The sequence below is a fragment of the Oncorhynchus masou genome, chromosome 10 (genome assembly GCF_036934945.1).
Source record: "Oncorhynchus masou masou isolate Uvic2021 chromosome 10, UVic_Omas_1.1, whole genome shotgun sequence".
NCBI lineage: Eukaryota > Metazoa > Chordata > Actinopteri > Salmoniformes > Salmonidae > Oncorhynchus > Oncorhynchus masou.
Window position 1 is genome coordinate 20,765,301 of NC_088221.1, and position 21,578 is coordinate 20,786,878.

At 43.5% G+C, this 21,578-nt stretch overlaps 1 protein-coding gene across 1 annotated transcript; it reads left to right on the top strand.

The window, feature by feature from the left end:
- Positions 1-258: 258 nt before the first annotated feature.
- On the top strand, positions 259-21,559 carry efhc2 (EF-hand domain (C-terminal) containing 2). The gene is made up of 15 exons (XM_064975497.1): positions 259-357; positions 714-902; positions 1,030-1,180; positions 1,381-1,604; positions 1,983-2,234; positions 7,124-7,231; positions 7,527-7,665; positions 11,529-11,694; positions 12,570-12,712; positions 12,921-13,117; positions 13,203-13,336; positions 13,693-13,887; positions 20,288-20,380; positions 20,472-20,574; positions 21,159-21,559. The coding sequence occupies exons 1-15, from the start codon at positions 316-318 to the stop codon at positions 21,294-21,296; spliced, it is 2,274 nt and encodes a 757-aa protein (XP_064831569.1). The 5' UTR covers positions 259-315; the 3' UTR covers positions 21,297-21,559.
- The last annotated feature ends 19 nt before the right edge of the window (positions 21,560-21,578 follow it).

A 21,578-nucleotide genomic window follows, 5' to 3' on the forward strand; every position in this document is an offset into this window, starting at 1 on the left:
AGTTAATTGCCTGTCCTACTATTTGAGTAAAATTACCTTAATCAGCCAGATTTCATCTTTCAAGTTAGTCATCATTATTATGTCTAGCTTGTGTATTATACATAAAATGTTACAATGTAGCAAAATGTTTCTGCAATATTACAATTTTCTTAGAATGTTGCTAAAATGTTGCAACCCTGGATTCTGACGCTGCACTGTTGCCGGGCAACGCAAGGTAACAGCACGCTCCATGGCAACCTCAAACGGGAAAAACGAAAGAACTTCTCACGAGTTGGACGGAGGGAAAAGTATATTTATATCCCAATTAATGCCACTATGGCACTGCCGATGCTGCCTGGAAATTCTCTCAACAAAAACGTAAGTTTTGTGCAATGTTTCCTGTTAAATTAGTGGATACATTTGAGATGATTTGGATTATTGACCCCAGTTAGCCTATTTTGCGAATTGAGACGAATAGAACAACACATAGCTATGCTAGCATGCTCCCTAGCAGCATCGTCCATAGATTGTGCAAGTTCATTGCATTAAAATGCATTCCTGTTTGCTGCAAGAATCTTAAGAAAACACATTGAATATAATGAATTCCTGCTTTTCTGACATTATCCTCTAAACTTAAAGGTTAAATAAATAAAAATAAAGTCACAAACCATAATATTTTCTCAGAATATGGCTATAGTCTTTACTTGACTGACTTGTGACATCCTTTCATCCAGTTGGGGAAAGACAAATTCCACAAGTCCCAGCATTTTGACTATTCCAATGGGGTCCGTATGATGGTGGGCTCAGGGAAGCCAGGCATTGGAGGGGAGTTGCTGTTGGGCCAGAAGTCTCAACCAAACTATTCTGTCTTCCCCAATGGAGAGGGCAGTGACACTCCATCATGGGTGGCCTTTGACAAGCAGGTCTGTCATTGAATGTTTGTTGTGCTTTCCAAATAATCTGATTACAGACACAGACTGACAGACAGACAGATAGACAGACTGAGTTGGACAGACTGCTCCGTTCTCACCATCCCTCCCTCTCCCTCAGGTGCTGAGCTTCAATGCTTTCTTCCAGGAGGCTGTGCCTCAGAAGCGAGAGGAGAAATACCGCGTCAGGAAGTGTAAGATCTATTTCTACCTGGAAGACGACACCATCCAGGTGGTAGAGCCTGAATTAAAGAACAGCGGAATACCACAAGGTGAGGTATTTTAACCTAGGTCTTGAGCAGGTAAATTGCTGATTGAGATCTAACTGAATTTCTACCCCCTATTCAAACAGAAACCAGTACCTGCAAAAAGACAGATGATTACAGGAAAAGCCCTCTATGTTAAAGAGGTTTAACTATGACAAGATCTAAAAAATAAAAAAATAAATGTAATCGTTTTTTCCTATTTTCAGGAACGCTGATTCGTCGGCACCGCATCCCAATGCCCCCTCCAGATGATGAGTGCTTCTACACGGTGCACAACTTCAACATCAACCAGCAGATGGTGCTGTACTCACGCACTTTCATGGTCACCGACTGTGACCCCTTCACCAGAAACTTCCTCAGGAAGATGGGGGTACGGCTCAACCCCCCCACCTCCACTCCCCTGGACCCCTACAGCAACCTACGACAAGAGGTGGGATTAGAGAGGAGGGGGAATGAGGGAGGGTGAGAGAGAGGAAAAGAGGGATAACAGAGAAGGTGACATTATGGATTTAGTGGTACCATCTTCTGTGTTGAACATAGTGCTTTGCTATTGATCTAATGCCAAGGTGCCAGCCTGAGAAACATGTCACACTGAGCAGAAACTACTCAGAAACTACAGAAACTACAGCTCGCTGCACAGATGCCACCTGTCAGAAAACAATGACTGACATCTATTTATCGGATATTATCACAATTACATGACGCCTATACATACAGACACTATCTGTAGCTACCAAGCTGTATACTGTAGATTTTATGTATTGATAAAGTATACAGTATTATCAATAATCTGTCTGTGTATCCACAGATGGAGAAGAGTATGAAGCCGCTTCGTCCATACGAGAGGCTGGACACGCTCAAGCAGTTCCTGGACCACGACCGCAATGTGCTGCGGTTCTTCTGCCACTGGGACGACTCAGAGAACATGTTTGGGGACCCGCGCGAGCTTACCCTGCACTACTTCTTGGCCGATGACACCATAGAGATCAGGGAGGTCATCTACCCCAACTCAGGCCGGGATGCCACCCCCAAGTTTCTGCACCGTAGCAAGCTGCCCAAGGTTAGATGGGAAATGTGTGTACAAAGCAATGGTTCCCAAACTTTTTCACTCGGGTCACCTTTTCCATAATTGGGGTGCATCCAGCATGAGGTGTTTTTTTGTTGTTGCCATTTTAAAGCAAAGTTCCTGCTTTCTACACATTTTGTCATATCCTATGTGTGTTCATATGATATCTGAGTGACTCAGACATTACAACAAAATCAATGGGCTACAAAACCTAGCTAAAAAATGTTACTTGACATGGGCTAGTTGATCTAACATTCCTGACAACTTACTGTATAAATAGCTCTCTAACGTCTGCAATGACAAGAGGAAAACTGCTGATGCACTGCCGAATTTCGAAATTGCACCTTTAGCATTCTACTATTACAACTTTCAAGAGTAAGTCGAATCCATGATTGAATTTAAAATAAAACATACAAATAAAAATAAATGTTTTTTTTGTTTTTTTATCGTGCTCCCCACAGTTTGGGAACCACTGCCTTATTGGAGCAGAAAGCTTACAGACACTTTCCGCTCCCACTCTGTCAGCAGAGTTGACTTTAAGTGTCAGGTTTCACACCCCTCATTTGCATAGGGAGTGGCGTGTCACATTTTCTGGCCTATCCAGACAAATAATTGATTTGCTCTGCCTCTGAGCATTGGAACTCAGCCTGGGAGACTGCATAAGAGAGGGGACAGTCTAGCAAATCCAGCAGCTGAGTTTTTATCTTGCTGTGATATTCTCAGCCGGATTTAGAGCTCTCAACATGAAAAAAGACTAAATCATTTTGTAGAATTGAAACACGACCACTTTATTTTGGTCACAGAGGTACGAAAACACTGTGCGGAAAGCTGAAGTTGTAACGAGTCTTCAAATATTTGAATGTTGTCTCTGTGTCGCTCAGAGGATGCTTGGCAGAAAATGCTCTGGTGTCAGTTATATGAAATGGGGCCAAATTTGTAGTCACTTAATATTCTAATATTTATTTTACAGTTATAATAAAGGTGAAATATTATATTAAGTTGTTTATAATTTGATTGTTACTCTTTTTAGAAAACGTGTCAGTCAATTTCCAGCCTTATATTCCTTATATATGATTTTCTATATTTTTATAATATTTGTACTATGTACTTGAGCTTGTGTCCTCAAAAGTGATTAATTTAAAACTATTTATACCATAAAGGTTAGTTCCAAACCTTTCTAAAACTATGCAGCATTACAAGTTAGTGTTTATGGCCATCCCATTAAAAATAATTACATTTGGGTATGTCTATTTAGGCGGAAATCTACATTTTGCCTTAACGTTCAAGGGGAAATTAAAGGAAGGGCAGAAGATAGGAAATCTAAATTACTATTGTTTCGCTGCTTTGAAACATTTGTATCAGGGGAGTGATATGTTTTGGTTGAAGTATAGTCAAAAGAGGAAAGGTGCCTCTCTTCCTCTTCTACTTGAATGGCTTTGGCCTCCGCCCCTCACAGAGCTGCAGTAACATCTAGCCTCCCTGAAGCATCTTTCCTCATCTCTTCTCTAGTCACTGTTCAGACACAAACTCATCGTTCCTTTCCAGTTGTTTTCCTTTTGTAAAATCCAGTGATTGTCATGCTGTTTGCTTCTATAAATGTCATCCTGAAAGGCTGCATCTGAACCTCCTAGCCAGTTGGACATAACGATTCTCCCCAGATACAAATTAAATCTGTCCCTCAAGACAAATGATGATGATTTGGTCAGTCTATGTTCTTTCTCTTTCTCCCTGTTATGTTGCTTCCATGACCAAGAACCAGGAGGCAAGTACCAGCCAATCTGTGTGCTGTGGTTATGGTGGTGGTTTGGTGTAGTGTGGTTTGGTTTGGTTTGGTGTAGTGTGGTTTGGTGTAGTGTGGTTTGGCTTCGTGTAGTGTGGTGTGGTTGGTGTAGTGTTTGGTGTTGTGTGGTTTGGTGTAGTGCGTGTGTGGTTGATGTAGTGTTTGGTGTTGTGTGGTTTGGTTTGGTGTAGTGTGGTGTGGTTGGTGTAGTATGGTTTGGTGTAGTGTGGTGTGGTTTGGTGTAGTGTGGTTGGTGTAGTGTTCAGTGTTGTGTGGTTTGGTGTAGTGTGGTGAGGTGAGGTTGGTGTAGTGTTTGGTGTTGTGTGGTTTGGTTTGGTGTAGTGTGGTTGGTGTAGTGTGGTGAGGTTGGTGTAGTGTTTGGTGTTGTATGGTTTGGTTTGGTGTAGTGTGGTGTGGTTGGTGTAGTGTGGTGAGGTTGGTATAGTGTTTGGTGTTGTGTGGTTTGGTGTAGTGTGGTGTGGTGTGGTTGGTGTAGTGTTTGGTGTTGTTTGGTTTGGTGTAGTGTGGTGTGGTTGGTGTAGTGTGGTGTGGTGTGGTTGGTGTAGTGTGGTGTGGTTTGGTGTAGTGTGGTGTGGTTGGTGTAGTGTTTGGTGTTGTGTGGTTTGGTTTGGTGTAGTGTGGTGTGGTTGGTGTAGTGTGGTTTGGTGTAGTGTGGTGTGATTTGGTGTAGTGTTCGGTGTGGTTTGGTGTAGTGTGTTGTGGTTGGTGTAGTGTGGTGAGGTTGGTGTAGTGTTTGGTGTGGTTTGGTGTGGTTGGTGTAGTGTGGTGTGGTTTGGTGTAGTGTGGTGTGGTTGGTGTAGTGTTTGGTGTTGTGTGGTTTGCTGTAGTGCATGTGTATGTGTGTTTTAGCTTGGCATGCGTGTTTCTATACCGTGTGCGTGTGTGTGTGTGTTTCTGACTCTTCTCCATGGGTGTGTTTTCTCCTCTGTTGGTGTATTATGTGCATGTGTGGTTGATGTAGTGTTTGGTGTTGTGTGGTTTGGTTTGGTTTGGTGTAGTGTGGTGTGGTTGGTGTAGTATGGTTTGGTGTAGTGTGGTGTGTTTTGGTGTAGTGTGGTTGGTGTAGTGTTCGGTGTTGTGTGGTTTGGTGTAGTGTGGTGTGGTTTGGTGTAGTGTTTGTTGTTGTGTTGTTTGGTTTGGTGTAGTGTGGTTGGTGTAGTGTGGTGAGGTTGGTGTAGTGTTTGGTGTTGTGTGGTTTGGTTTGGTTTGGTGTAGTGTGGTGTGGTTGGTGTAGTGTTTGGTGTTGTGTGGTTTGGTGTAGTGTGGTGTGGTTTGGTGTAGTGTGGTGTGGTTGGTGTAGTGTTTGGTGTTGTGTGGTTTGGTGTAGTTTGGTGTGGTTGGTGTAGTGTGGTGAGGTTGGTGTAGTGTTTGGTGTTGTGTGGTTTGGTGTAGTGTGGTTTGGCTTCGTGTAGTGTGGTGTGGTTGGTGTAGTGTTTGGTGTTGTGTGGTTTGGTGTAGTGCGTGTGTGGTTGATGTAGTGTTTGGTGTTGTGTGGTTTGGTTTGGTGTAGTGTGGTGTGGTTGGTGTAGTATGGTTTGGTGTAGTGTGGTGTGGTTTGGTGTAGTGTGGTTGGTGTAGTGTTCAGTGTTGTGTGGTTTGGTGTAGTGTGGTGAGGTGAGGTTGGTGTAGTGTTTGGTGTTGTGTGGTTTGGTTTGGTGTAGTGTGGTTGGTGTAGTGTGGTGAGGTTGGTGTAGTGTTTGGTGTTGTATGGTTTGGTTTGGTGTAGTGTGGTGTGGTTGGTGTAGTGTGGTGAGGTTGGTATAGTGTTTGGTGTTGTGTGGTTTGGTGTAGTGTGGTGTGGTGTGGTTGGTGTAGTGTTTGGTGTTGTTTGGTTTGGTGTAGTGTGGTGTGGTTGGTGTAGTGTGGTGTGGTGTGGTTGGTGTAGTGTGGTGTGGTTTGGTGTAGTGTGGTGTGGTTGGTGTAGTGTTTGGTGTTGTGTGGTTTGGTTTGGTGTAGTGTGGTGTGGTTGGTGTAGTGTGGTTTGGTGTAGTGTGGTGTGATTTGGTGTAGTGTTCGGTGTGGTTTGGTGTAGTGTGTTGTGGTTGGTGTAGTGTGGTGAGGTTGGTGTAGTGTTTGGTGTGGTTTGGTGTGGTTGGTGTAGTGTGGTGTGGTTTGGTGTAGTGTGGTGTGGTTGGTGTAGTGTTTGGTGTTGTGTGGTTTGCTGTAGTGCATGTGTATGTGTGTTTTAGCTTGGCATGCGTGTTTCTATACCGTGTGCGTGTGTGTGTGTGTTTCTGACTCTTCTCCATGGGTGTGTTTTCTCCTCTGTTGGTGTATTATGTGCATGTGTGGTTGATGTAGTGTTTGGTGTTGTGTGGTTTGGTTTGGTTTGGTGTAGTGTGGTGTGGTTGGTGTAGTATGGTTTGGTGTAGTGTGGTGTGTTTTGGTGTAGTGTGGTTGGTGTAGTGTTCGGTGTTGTGTGGTTTGGTGTAGTGTGGTGTGGTTTGGTGTAGTGTTTGTTGTTGTGTTGTTTGGTTTGGTGTAGTGTGGTTGGTGTAGTGTGGTGAGGTTGGTGTAGTGTTTGGTGTTGTGTGGTTTGGTTTGGTTTGGTGTAGTGTGGTGTGGTTGGTGTAGTGTTTGGTGTTGTGTGGTTTGGTGTAGTGTGGTGTGGTTTGGTGTAGTGTGGTGTGGTTGGTGTAGTGTTTGGTGTTGTGTGGTTTGGTGTAGTTTGGTGTGGTTGGTGTAGTGTGGTGAGGTTGGTGTAGTGTTTGGTGTTGTGTGGTTTGGTGTAGTTTGGTGTGGTTGGTGTAGTGTGGTGAGGTTGGTGTAGTGTGGTGTGGTTTGGTGTAGTGTGGTGTGGTTGGTGTAGTGTTTGGTGTTGTGTGGTTTGGTGTAGTGTGGTGTGGTTTGGTGTAGTGTGGTGAGGTTGGTGTAGTGTTTGGTGTTGTGTGGTTTGGTGTAGTGTGGTGTGGTTTGGTGTAGTGTGGTGTGGTTGGTGTAGTGTTTGGTGTTGTGTGGTTTGCTGTAGTGCATGTGTATGTGTGTTTTAGCTTGGCATGCGTGTTTCTATACCGTGTGTGTGTGCGTGTGTGTTTCTGACTCTTCTCCATGGGTGTGTTTTCTCCTCTGTTCTCTCCTGCAGCATTCTCCCAACCCCAAGCGTCAGCCCGGAGATATCACAGACCGTACGGTGCTCAACGTCTTTGGTCCAATGGGCCAGGGAGGACGCTACATCCTGGACAGCCTCAAAGTAGGTGCTGTTGCGGAGTCGTTTTAGAGACAAAAATTGACAAATTTGTCCATATTGAATGCTATACGGAAAATAAGCCTAGGGTTTATGTGACTGTAAGGGATGTTGTAGAAACAGCCGTTTGTTTCCAAAAGTTTTATCTCTGTTTCTTTGGGTGTACAGGATCAGTTTGATCCAGCATATTTTACTGCAAGATGGGAGGTTACTCTCATCTCTCTCTCTCTCTCTCTCTCTCTCTCTCTCTCTCTCTCTCTCTCTCTCTCTCTCTCTCTCTCTCTCTCTCTCTCTCTCTCAGACAGGTGCAGTCCATGAGCAGTTCTATAAGGACAGTGACCTGACTCTGGGGGGCATGGTCAACGTGTGGGGACGCAGGGTGGTCATCTGTGACTGTGACAACTTCACCAAAGAGTTCTACCGATCCAAATACGGCATTGGTGAGACACACACACACACACACACACACACACACACACACACACACACACACACACGATGCCATATCCCACACCCAAGTCCATCACCTGCGGTTCTGGTGTATAACCACAGGGTGTCAGTATAACTATAATAAACTGTAAGTTTCACTACCTTGACCATTCAAACTCAAGTACCCCTGTTTTGCAATGTCAATGTTATTTAGCTGTTTTCAGTGCCACTGTCAAGTATTTCCCATAATCTGAAAATGTTGTGCATTTACCCTTAAATGCTCTCCATATCCCTAATTCAGATTGTGTCATTCAGATTTAGTGAAGGCTCAATTTGTGACCTGTTGGAGATTAAAATAACATCATTATAATAATTTTTATTATTATTATTATTATTACATTTTTTTATGCAATTCTCTCCTTTGTATCAAAACCATGTGAGCCCTACAATAATCCCTGACAATCAATCAAATTGTGTTTATATACTGTATGAAACACAACATTTACAACATTTGTCTCAAAGTGCTTTACAGTAACCAGGCCTGGATCAACAATGGTGGACTTGGGTGATAGAGTGGCATTTGCAGCACTGCCATTATAGTTAACAAAGTTTTGGAATTATAGATTTCAGATGTATAACATTTTCCAGGTGCTCAAAGTGAGGATAACAGCCCCAGGCCTAACTGTCTCCCTGGCCCTGGCCCTGGCCCTGACCAACACTAGATACCAGTGATCGCCCCACCGCCGCCAGCCTTTTGGCCTCCTTGAGCGAGAAGCTTTCAAATGAAGCCGATATCAGCATGATTCATGCACTTGTGTTTTCGGCAACATATCTGACGCTTTGCGCCATCAAAATGGTGTCCACTATCTGTAGATGGGAGGGTTTTGGGGGGGGTTCAACCAGTCTGCAGTAACCAAACTCTTGTCTGTGGGCGTTAGACTGCCAGTCCACCCTACCCTGCCCACCACCCCCCTCATGTGTTTTTAGGCTAGGTTAGGTTAGGCTGGCTATGGGGGGGGTTCTCTGTATTAGTCACAGCCGATCAATGATGGAGAGGCCTGTTGGGGACCTCAGGGGGTCAAAGGTTATATAGGTTACTGTTACCCCTGTTGCCTTCTCATTCCATCTCTACTCTTTCTCCTTCTTGCTCTTCTCTTCCTTCAACTGTTGTTGTCTCTCTCTATTGATCTATTTATCTGCCCCCCCATCCCCACCGCCCGTCTCTCCGTGTCTATATATATAATATATATATTTATACACTACCAGTCAAAAGTTTTAGAACACCAACTCATTCAAAGATTTTTCTTTATTTTGACTATTTTCTACATTGTAGAATAATAGTGAAGACATCAAAACTATAAAGCAACACACATGGAATCATGTAGTAACCAAAAAAGTGTTAAACAAATCAAAATATATTTTATATTTGAGATTCTTCAAAGTAGCCACCCTTTGCCTTGAGTAGTCACCTGGAATGCATTTCAATTAACAGATGTGCCTTCTTTAAAAGAAATTGTGGAATTTCTTTCTATCTTAATGCGTTTCAGCCAATCAGTTGTGTTGTGACAAGGTAGGGGTGGTACAGAGAATATAGCCCTATTTGGTAAAAGATCAAATCCAAATTATGACAAGAACAGCTCAAATAAGCAAAGAGAAACAATAGTCCATCATTACTTTAAGACACGAAGGTCAGTCAATACGGAAAATTTCAAGAACTTTGAAGTAGCCATCCTATTTCCAACAGTCTTCAAGGAGTTCCCACATATGCTGAACACTTGTTGGCTGCTTTAACTTCACTCAGCGGTCCGCCTCATCCCAAACCATCTCAATTGGGTTGAGGTCGGGTGATTGTGGAGGCCAGGTCATCTGATGCAGCACCGTCACTCTCCTTCTTGTTCAAATAACCCTTACACAGCCTGGAGGTGTGTTAGGTCATTGTCCTGTTGAAAAACAAATGATTGTCCCACTAAGCGCAAACCAGATGGGATGGCATATGGCTGCAGAATGCAGTGGTTGCCATTCTGGTTAAGTGCGCCTTGAATTCTCAATAAATCACAGTGTCACCAGAAAAGCAACCCCACACCATCACACCTCCTCCTCCATGCTTCATGGTGGGAACCACACATGCAGAGATAATCCGTTCACCAACTCTGCGTCTCACAAATACACAGTGGTTGGAACCAAAAATCTCAAATTTGGACTCATCAGACCAAAGGAAAGATTTCCACCAGTCTAATGTCCATTGTTCATGTTTCTTGGCCCAAGCAAGTCTCTTCTTATTATTGTTGTCTTCTAGTAGTGGTTTCTTTGCAGCAATTCGACCATTGAAAGCCTGATTCATGCAGTCTCCTCTGAACAGTTGATGTTGAGATGTGTCTGTTACTTGAACTCTGTGAAGCATTTATTTGGGCTGCCATTTCTGAGGTGCAGTTAACTCTAATGAACCTATCCTCTGCAGCAGAGGTAACTCTGGGTCTTCCTTTCCTGTGGCGGTCCTCATTAGAGCCAGTTTCATCATGATGGTTTTTGCAACTGCACTTGAAAAAACTTTCAAGCTTCTTGACATTTTCTGGATTGACTGACCTTTATGTCTTAAAGTAATGATGGACTATCATTTCTCTTTGCTTATTTGAGTTGTTCTTGTCATAATATGCACTTGGTCTTTTACCAAATAGGGCTATCTTCTGTATACCAACCCTACCTTGTCACAACACAAATGATTGGCTCAAATGCATTAAGAAAGAAAGAAATTCCACAAATGAACTTTTAACAAGGCACACCTGTTAATTGAAACTCATTCCAGGTGACTACATCATGAAGCTGGTTGAGAGAATGCCAAGAGTGTGCAAAGCTGTCATCAAGGCAAAGGGTGGCTACTTTGAAGAATCTCAAATATAAAACATATTTTCATTTTGTTTAACACTTTTTTGTTTACTACATGATTCCATATGTGTTATTTCATAGTTTTGATGTTTTCACTATCATTCTACAATCTAGAAAATAGTACATATAAAGAAAAACCCTTGAATGAGTAGGTGTGTCCAAACTTTTGACTGGTACTGTATATACATACACTACCGTTCAAAAGTTTGGGGTCACTTAGAAATGTTCTTGTTTTTGAAAGAAAAGCACATTTTTTTGTCCGTTAGAATAACATCAAATTGATCAGAAATACAGTGTAGACATTAATGTTGTAAATGACTATTGTAGCTGGAAACGGCAGATTCTTTATGGAATATCTACCTAGGTGTACAGAGGTCCATTATCAGTAATCATCACTCCTGTGTTCCAATGGCACGTTGTGTTATCCAATCCAAGTTTATCATTTTAAAAGGCTAATTGAGCGTTAGAAAACCCTTTTGCAATTATGTTAGCACAGCTTGAAAACTGTTGTGCTGATTTAAAGAAGCAATAAAACTAGCCTTCTTTAGACTAGTTGAGTATCTGGAGCATCAGCATTTGTTGGTTCGATTACAGGCTCTAAATGACCAGAAACAAATAACTTTCTTCTGAAACTCGTCAGTCTATTCTTGTTCTGAGAAATTAAGGCTATTCCATGCGAGAAATTGCAATGAAACTGAACATTTCGTACAACGCTGTGTACTTCTCCCTTCACAGAACAGCGCAAACAGTCTCTAACCAGAATAGAAAGAGGAGTGGGAGGCCCCGGTGCACAACTGAGCAAGAGGACAAGTACATTAGAGTGTCTAGTTTGAGAAACAGACGCCTCACAAGTCCTCAACTGGCAGCTTCATTAAATAGTACCCGCAAAACACGTCTCAACGTCAACAGTGAAGAGGCGACTCCGGGATGCTGGCCTTGTATATATAGTGTATATATATCTCTTTATCCATTTCTTTGTCCTCTCTCTCAGAGGACTTCAGCCCAGTACAGTACAAGGCACCTCTGGCCCCTAAGCCCCCCAGGCCTGTACCTCCCTACAATGGCTTTGGCTCTGAAGAGGACTCTCTGTGCTCCTGCCAGGGCCTGCTGCCCAAACCCCCACAGAAAGACTTCCGCAAGCTCATGGAGAAAGACAGGTGAGAGTCAAGAAAGCACCACTCAGGAGATACTACTTAGGATAGGTCACTACAGTTCAAGTCGAAGCGCCGTAAGACATTGTCATAAGTTTTACTCTTTAAAAAAAAAACTTGATTCACTCCCCTATGTATTTTATTTGGACAATGATGCTAAAATGTATAAATTAGGCTCTATACTCCAGCATTTTGGATTTGATATCAAATGTTTTATGAGGTGACAGTACATATCTGTTTTACCAGAAATGAATGCTCTTTATGTGTCTAGTCCTCCCATTTGAAGAAGTCAGTATTTTGACAAATTCACTAATAGTGTATTAATATTGTCCAAAGTTTAGTATTTGCTCCCATATTCCTAGCACACAATGATTACATCAAGCTTGTGACTACAAGCCTTTTGCAAATAAGAATAGAGGATGCTTCTGAACACCTCTGCATTAATGTGGATGCTGCCATGATGATGGACAATTGTGAATAATGATGAGTGAGAAAGATCATACCACACCAAAAAATGCTAACCTCCCCTGTTATTGGTAATGGTGAGAGGTAAGCTTTTTCCCTGTAACTTTCTCACTCATTATAGAGTCAAATTGACAGATTACAAAACCAAATGTACACATTTTAGCTTCACTTCACTGCCTTACAGCCTAAATGGGAGAATTACATTGTAGACACTTGACAGTAATATGTATGCTTCTTAGATGCTGTATCTACTGTAAGTGTCTAGATATATGTTAACTCCTCCTGCTGTGTGTGTGTGTGTGTGTGTGTGTGTGTGTGTGTGTGTGTGTGTGTGTGTGTGTGTGTGTGTGTGTGTGTGTGTGTGTGAGAGAGTGCCTGCCTGCTTGTCTGCGTGCGTGTGTGTTTCCCCCTACCAGACAGGGCCTTGAGAGCAATGTGCTGAGGTTTATGGGCAAGATGGTGACTGAAAATCCCATCGACAGAGATAGACTCTTCATAATCTCCTTCTACCTCAGTGACGACACCATCTGTGTGTACGAACCGCCTCAGAGGAACACCGGTAGGGACCGTTTGGCTAGCTAGGACCAGGCTATTAGTCGACACTTCTAGAATATCCATAAGAGACAAGTAGACATACTAATGGGGATTACTTTATTTAGTTTGTTTCCTCCTCTCTTCCGCAGTACTTTGACAGGTTGAGATGACTTCTTCCACATATTCCACACATAAACATCCCTCTCTTTGTCCCCCCCCCCCCCCCGCTCCAGGTGTGTTGGCGGGTAAGTTCCTTGAGCGTGGCAGAGTGAAGAAGCCTGGTCAGGAGCTGTTTAAGAGTGAGATGTCCCAGTATTTCAGTGCCCAGGACCTGTATGTAGGAGCCAGGATCAACCTCAACAACCAGGGCTTCCAGCTGATCGACGCTGATGAGTACGCCTTCAACTACATGGAGCAACACGCTGAGGAGGTGGGATGCACTTTCTCCTCTTCTTTTCTTGTTTCTTCTCTTTTTCTCTCTCATCTCCTCATCTCATCCTCTCTTCTCTATCCAGTTCCCCAGGGCTAACATGGGCTCCATTATCAGTAAGATCCGCTCCATCCCTGAGGACAAACAGAATGAGATTAAACAGTTCCTCACCCTCAGTGACCCTGGAAACACTGGACTGATCCCCTACGAACCCTTCAGGTAGTACACTCCTCTTTCTTCTCTCTCTAGACAGCCATTTACAGTATGTTCCCAGTTGATTGATTTGGGTGTTTTCTGATTCAGATCTTCAGATCCAAAACAAATCCAGATCCAAATGAGATTGTGGCCAGGAACTAGAGCCCCAGTACCAAGATTTAGTAGTCATCAAACTATGGTGTTCATAAGCAGTTTATAAGCAGACCCTTGAAGCAAATGTTTCTGGTTGTGTGTGTGTGTGTGTGTGTGTGTGTGTGTGTGTGTGTGTGTGTGTGTGTGTGTGTGTGTGTGTGTGTGTGTGTGTGTGTGTGTGTGTGTGTGTGTGTGTGTGTGTGTGTGTGTGTGTGTGTGTTTGCCAGGGGCCTGCTGGTGGGTCTGGAGTGTGGTCTGTCGGAGCACGAGGTGATGATGCTCGGTCGTTGTTTCTGTGAGCGCCAGCAGCCCGAGGCAGAGGTGGGTCTCATGCTGGCTGTGGCTCAGGACCACCTACGCAAGAAACACTTTGAGAGCTTCTCCGACATGACCAGAGCCTTCACACATGAGGACCGACACAGGTAGGGAGTCATACACACACTCAGGCACAGGCATACAGGGACGTGGACACACAGGTACACACACATGTACACGATTGGGGAGTAACGGATCACATGTTTACAGATACATGTTTACACATAATTTAGAAAAACTAGATGATTACTTCTAGGATTACTTTTAAAATCAGAAAGGATGTTTGCGTGCGTGTTTTCTGACACCTTTCTGTTTTCTCAAGTGCATTCGAATCAGCATAGAAAAAAAATGCAATTTTAAGTTGGTTCAAGTCTGACCACAAATCAGAGACCACTATGATGAACCACCAGGAGCAGGAATAGGCTTTTGTAGGCTACAGTCAAAGCTATGCCTTCCAATTGTGCGAATGCTGTCAGCATTCAAAGATTATCCAACTTGAATAAACGCTTGGAGGTAAGGATGACATCAGTGTTGTAGTCTACGGCGATACGGATATCACTTATTATTGATATCTAGATAGCGCATTGATGTGAATCACCATGCTGCTCTCTCATTTAGCTATTTGCACCTTACGGATTGTGGTTGTTGTGGATGGATGTTCACAAATCTAAACGTGTATTTGAACCCAATAATGTTGTTTTTGTGACCAGTGGACAGCCAGCGGAAAATGCTTTCTTGCTGCAGTGCGGTTCCCAGCCATATGGAATAAAAGTTTAAGAGAGTTCCTCCCATCTAAACTCGCTCGTGTTGTGCTCCATACTGTCAAAAACGACTTTAATTTAAGAAGACCACGATTAGGGCTTTTATTGCTCAATCTAATTAGTGCTGATTCAGAAATAATTATTCCATAGGCCTACCACCAAGATCTGCTCATGCTCAAACTCGCACACTTTTGATAGACTTCAACAGATGCAAATTACACTACCTGACCAAAAGTATGTGAACACCTGCTCGTCGAACATCTCTTTACAAAATCCATTAATATGGAGTTGGTCCCCCTTTGCTTCTATATCAACCTTCAGTCTTCTGGGAAGGCTTTCTACTAGATGTTGGAACATTGCTGCGGAGGCTTCCATACAGCCACGAGCATTAGTGAGGTCGGGCACTGATGTTGGGCGATTAGGCCTGGCTCGCAGACAGCATTCCAATTCATCCCAAAGGTGTTTGATGGGGTTGAGGTCAGTGCTCTGTGCAGGTCAGTCAAGTTCTTCCACAGCGATCTCGACAAACCATTTTTGTATGGACCTCGCTTTGTGCACAGGGGCATTAAATGTGAAGCGCTCCAAAAACACTTTTACTCATGTGAAATGTCACAGTGATTATTATTATTATTATTAGAAATATTTGTCATTGTGCTGTACATTTATACAGTAATACGATACTGTATTAGTGTTTTGCTATAAACAGTGCCTTCGGAAAGTATTCAGACCCCTTGACTTTTCCACATTTTGTTAGGTTACAGCCTTACTAAAAAATTGATTAAAAAAATATATATCCTCATCAATCTACACACATCACCCCAAATGTCAAAGCAAAAACATGTTTTTGGACATTTTTGCTAATTTATTCTAAATAAACAACTGAAGTATCACAAGGTATTCAGACCTTTTACTCAGTACTTTGTTGAAGCACCTTTGGCAGCGATTACAGCCTTTGAGTCTTCTTAGGTATGACGCTACAAGTTTGGCACACCTGTATTTAGGGAGTTTCTTCCATTTTTCTCTGTAGATCCTCTCAAGCTCTATCAGGTTAGATGGGGAGCGTTGCTACACAGCTATTTTCAGGTCTTTCCAGAGATGTTCAAGTCCTGGCTCTGGCTGGGCCACTCAAGGACATTCAGAGACTTGTTTCCCAAAGCCATTCCTGTGTTGTCTTGGCTGTGTGCTTAGGGTCGTTGTCCTCTTGGAAGGTAACCCTTCGCTCTGTCTGAGGTCCTGAGTGCTCAGGAGCAGGTTTTCATCAAGGATCTCTCTGTACTTTGCTCCATTCATCTTTCTCTCTGAGAGTCTTTAGGTGCCTTTTGGCAAACTCCAAGCAGACTGTCATATGCTTTTTACTGAGGAGTGGCTTCCATCTGGCCACTCTACCATAAAGGCCTGATAGGTGGAGTGCTGCAGAGATGATTGTCCTTCAGGAAGGTTCTCCCATCTCCACAGAAGAACTCTAGAGCTCTGTCAGTGGCCATCAGGTTCTTGGTCACCTCCCTGACTAAGGCCCTTCTCCCCCGATTGCTCAGTTTGGTGAGGCGGCCAGCTCTAGGAAGTCTTGGTGGTTTCGAACTTCCACTGTGTTCTTTGGACAACCTTCAATGCTGCAGACATTTTTTGATACCCTTCCCCTGATCTGTACTTCGACACAATTCTGTCTCAGAGCTCTATGGACAATTCCTTCGACCTCATGGCTTGGTTTTTGCTCTGACATGCACTGTCAACTGTGGGACCTTATATAGACCTTATATAGACAGGTGTGTGCCTTTCCAAATCATGTCCAATCAATTGAATATGAAAAAGAAAAGGAGAGCCACACACTCTAGGAGCTCAGATGCAATAATTGAATAACCTAATAACCAATGTTTCAACAGACAAGCTGTCTACATCAGGGTACAATCAATTGAATTTACCACAGGTGGACTCCAATCAAGTTGTAGAAACATCTCAAGGATGATCAATGGAAACAGGATGCACCCGAGATCAATTTCTAGTTTCATAGCAAAGGGTCTGAATAGTTATGTAAATAAGGTATTTGTGTTTTTATGTTTAATACATTTGCAAAACATCTAAAAACCTGTTTTCGCTTTGTCATTATGGGATATTGTGTGTAGATTGATGAGGATATTTTTTTTAAATCAATTTTATAATAAGGCTGTAACGTAACAAAATGTGGAAAAAGTCAGTGGGTCTGAATACTTTCCGAAGGCACAGTAAATACTGTCAATTGCAATGCACTTGGAGCTACGCTACTTTTTGGCCTGTCCTGCAATTCAACTTGGCATGCCTCACTTGCAATTACATTTAAACTTATAGGATACTTTAGATGCACTTATTATTTTATAGTAAGTTACCGGCTACTGGGTTACGGTGAAATTAATGGAAACTAACAGGGTTTTTTTCTCCCCAATTTCGTGGTATCCAATTGTTAGTCGTTATTTTCTTGTCTCATCGCTACAACTCCCGTATGGGCTTGGGAGAGACGAAGGTCGAAGCTACGCGTCCTCCGAAACACAACCCAACCAAGCCGCACTGCTTCTTAACACAGCGCGCGTCCAACCCGGAAGCCAGCCGCACCAATGTGTCGGAGGAAACACCGTACGCCTAGCGACCTGGTCAGTGCACACTGTGCCCGGCCCGCCACAGGAGTCGCTGGTGCGCGATGAAACAAGGATATCCCTACCGGCCAAACCCTCCCTAACCCGGGCCACGCTAGGCCAATTGTGCGTCGCCCCATTGACCTCCCGGCCTGGGGGAAACAACTTTTAATGTGATTTCTAACTCTATTTTGTCAGTAAAATAACAACAACAAACTATATTCAGAAATTCCAATTATGTTCAATGCTGTAAAATCAGGAATTTGTTTACCATATTGAATTGACTGGAACTTAAATGGAATTGACCTCAACATTGGTTAGCACACTTGGGACGCAGACAAACACTTGGGATTTGAACTCACAACTTCTTAGATGACAGCAACCTGAATTCCCTTCTTTGTCACCAGGTCTGTGACAATGACAACGATCGACCACAGATTTATTGTCAAGAATACATTCCTCCACTTTGCTAAAAGTTTCCCGGGATCAAGTCAATAATTGTGTGATTATCCAACAACACCAAAGAAAGAAGTAGCAGTGTTCAGGGACACTTGACATAATTAAAAAAAAAAAATACTAGGCAAGTCAGGTAATAACAAATTCTTATTTACAATGATGGCCCACCCCAGATTACGCTATGCCAGTTGTGCGCTATGGGACTCCCAATCACGGCCAGGTGTGAGTCAGACTGGATTCGAACCAGGGACTGTAGTGATGCCTCTTGCACTGAGATGCAGTGCCTTAGACCGCTGCGCCACTCGGGAGCAAAAGGCCTAGATTTAAGCATAAAAAGGCAATAGCCGACACCTACATAGCTGGTCCTTTGGCAGTGTCGAAGCTATAACTACGTTACGGTACCGTGTTGTTCCCTGGTGTACAAAAAGGTCAAGGGTACAGAGGTACAAATAGGAACTCACATGGTATTGGTCAGTACATTTTAGAGTACATGTGCAGATAATCTAGTATAATGGTACATTTTTCTACCCAATATTTTAAATTTTAAAACGCTAACCTCCCCTGTTATTGTAATGGTGAGAGGTTAGCGTGTTTTGGGGGTATGATATTTGTGCATCTGTGACTTTCTCACTCATCATTATTTATGATTCATTCAGGACTATCCGTAATCAGGGTAGCATCCACATTAACTATAAGTGTTTAGAAGCATATTCTATTTTTATTTACAAAAAAAGTGACTCCAAGTGTCTCCAAAATGACACAATACATTATTTACCATTCATTTCTATTGGGCGCAAAACAATCAGAAAAACAGCCAAAACAAACACCAAATGCATCCAACAAGTTGTAGAGTCACAAGCTTGATGTCATCATTGTGTGATAGGAATATGGGACAAAATAATAAAGTTTAAAAGTGAATGTACAGAAAGTTTACCTGATATAGATGAAAATTCCCTCAAATTAAAGCTGACAGTCTGCACTTTAACCCTGATAGTCATTGTATAATTTCAAATCCAATGTGCTGGAATAGAAAAAATGTGTCACTGTCTCCACACTTTTGGAGCTCACTGTACATATATGGGTGTGCACCCTCACACTTTCACACATACACTTTTCATACACACACACACACACACACACACAAACACACAGTTCTTCCACACCGATCTCGACAAACCATTCCTGTATGGACCTTGCTTTGTTCACGGGGGCATTGTCATGTAGAAACAAGAAAGGGCCTTCCCCAAACTGTTGTCACAAATGTGGAAGCACAGAATCGTCTAGAATGTCATTGTATGCTGTACCGTTAAGATTTCCCTTCACTGGAACTAAGGGACGTATCCCAAACCATGAAAAACAGCCCCAGACCATTATTCCTCTTCCACCAAACTTTGAAGTTGGCATTATGCAATTGGGTTGGTAGCGTTTTCCTGGCATCGGCAAAACCCAGATTCGCCCGTTGGTCTGCCAGATGGTGCGTGATTCATCACTCCAGAGAACTCGTTTCACTGCTCCAGAGTCCAATGGCAGCGAGTTTAACACCACTTCATCCGACGCTTGGCATTGCGCATTGTGATCTTAGGCTTGTGTGCTGCTGTCGGCCATGGAAACCCATTTAATGAAGCTCCCGACGCTCCAAAGGCAGTTTGGAACTCGGCAATGAGTGTTACAACCGAGGGACAAGACGATTTTTACGCGCTACGCGCTTCATCACTCGCCGGTCCCATTCTGTGAGCTTGTGTGGCCTACTACTTCGCAGCTGAGCCGTTGTTTCTCCTAGACATTTCCACCTCACAATAACAACACTTCCAGTTGACTGGGTCAGCTCTAGCAGGGCTGAAATTTGACAAACTGACTTTTTGGAAATGTGACATCCTATGACAGTGCCACATTGAAAGTCACTGAGTGCTTCAGTAAGGCCATTCTACTACCAATGTTTGTCAATGGAGACTGCATGGCTGTGGGCTCGATTTTATACACTTGTCAGCAATCGATGTGGCTGAAATAGCCAAATCCACTCATTTGAAGGGTTGTCCACAAACTTTTGTATATATAGTGTATATACCCCATACCCACACACACAGAGCCACACAGGCAGGTACCGTCACGGCCCGCCATCAATCAGTTGGCCAGCGGCCCCAGATCCTTAGCTGCTTGAGTAGCAGCAATTAGTTCCAGCAGTGTGTGAGTGGAGCATTGGAACCAGATGATCCCCACAGACCTGCATATTATGTAGCAGTCACACACACACACACACACGCACAGTAGAAATGTGGCATAAAGGAAATTGATAGCTAGCCACGCCACAGGGTCAATCAGCATAGCTTGTTTATGTGGCCATGTAGTTACCCTGGGTTAGTTTCAGATTTGTCTAAAATGTCCTCCCTATCCAATGCCCCTGTAATGAAGACGGTATGTCATAATGTCAAGGACTGGCTCCAGACTACTCAAAAGCACAGGGAAAACAACTGTGGCCTCTCACACACACACACACGCACATGCATACACGTGCACACACACACACACACACACACACACACACACACACACACACACACACACACACACACACACACACACACACACACACACACACACACACACACACTCAAGCCTTTCATCAATGATGATTTCTCATCTGTGCTTGCCTAATATCTGTGCTCGTCCGGTCTGGTCTGTGTATCCAGGACTGGTCTTCTCTCCACCAAGGAGGCCAGGACCATCTGTAAGGCCTTCCAGCTGCCACTGGCGGAGGACCTGTTGAGGGCCCTCCTCAAGAAGTAAGAAATTAGATCTGAAAGAAAGAGGAGTAGCACTGGGAGTGGAAGTGTGCTTATACAACAGTTCATCAGAGTCCTGTGGTGTGTCCAGGTTTGATGCAGGCTCTGAGGAGATGGACTACCATGCCTTTCTGGCAGGGATCAACTGGAGAGAGAACCCTGCTCCCCCTGTCCTGCCTGACGACGCCCTGAAGGTGAGAGACTCAGTGGGTCATTTAGCATGAGAGAGATTTAGCATTTGGCACAGAGCCAGCTAAAAAAGATCCATCTGCACTTTTTATTGTTTATTTCACATTTCACTTGCTTTGGCAATGTAAACATATTTTTCCCATGCCTATAATGCCTCTTGAATTGAGAGAGAGAGAGCACTGTTTGTGAATCAGTCTCTTCGCATGTGTGTGCATGCCCGTGAGCTTGCATGTGCGTGTGTGTGTGAGAGCCTCTGCTGATGCATGGGATTTACCTGTATCCGCCTGGGACTCTTGTCTCTGTGGAGCTAACACACTGTTTGAACAATAATGCACATGCTTTTTTTACCACTAACATTGCACTATTTTAATGCCAATGCTGTCAGGTTTTGTCAATGTATTTGGCGTGCATAACCCTTGTCTACCTCCACATCTAGTGTGCCAGTGATTTCATTTTGTACATCTAACCTTTATTTAACCAAGCAAGTCAACTGTCATCCCCAATGAGGGCCTAGTCCAGTGTCTTGTCTTGTCTTCAGCCCTTTGTCTTGCTGTTGTTGAATTGAATCAACTTTATTGATTGTCCATAGTTTAACGTGGACTGGAGCAGGGAAGCCAAAGACCCAGAGGTGAAGAGCATCAACTACTCTGTCCTTCTGGAAGACGTGTTCGGTAGTGTCAACACCAACTCTAACCAACCCAACACTCTAACCAACCCAACACTCTAACCAACCTGACACTCTAACCAACCCAACACTCTAACCAACACTCTAACCAACCCAACACTCTAACCAACCCGACACTCTAACCAACCCGACACTCTAACAACCCAACACTCTAACCAACCCGACACTCTAACCAACACTCTAACCAACCCAGCACAAGGACAGAGAGATAGCAAGGAGTACCAGCAGATCATCATCCTATGAACTCAATCACCTCGCTGCTCTCTGTGTATATTTTCACTTTCAATTAAAGAACATGGATTACATTTGCAACCAAACATCTGC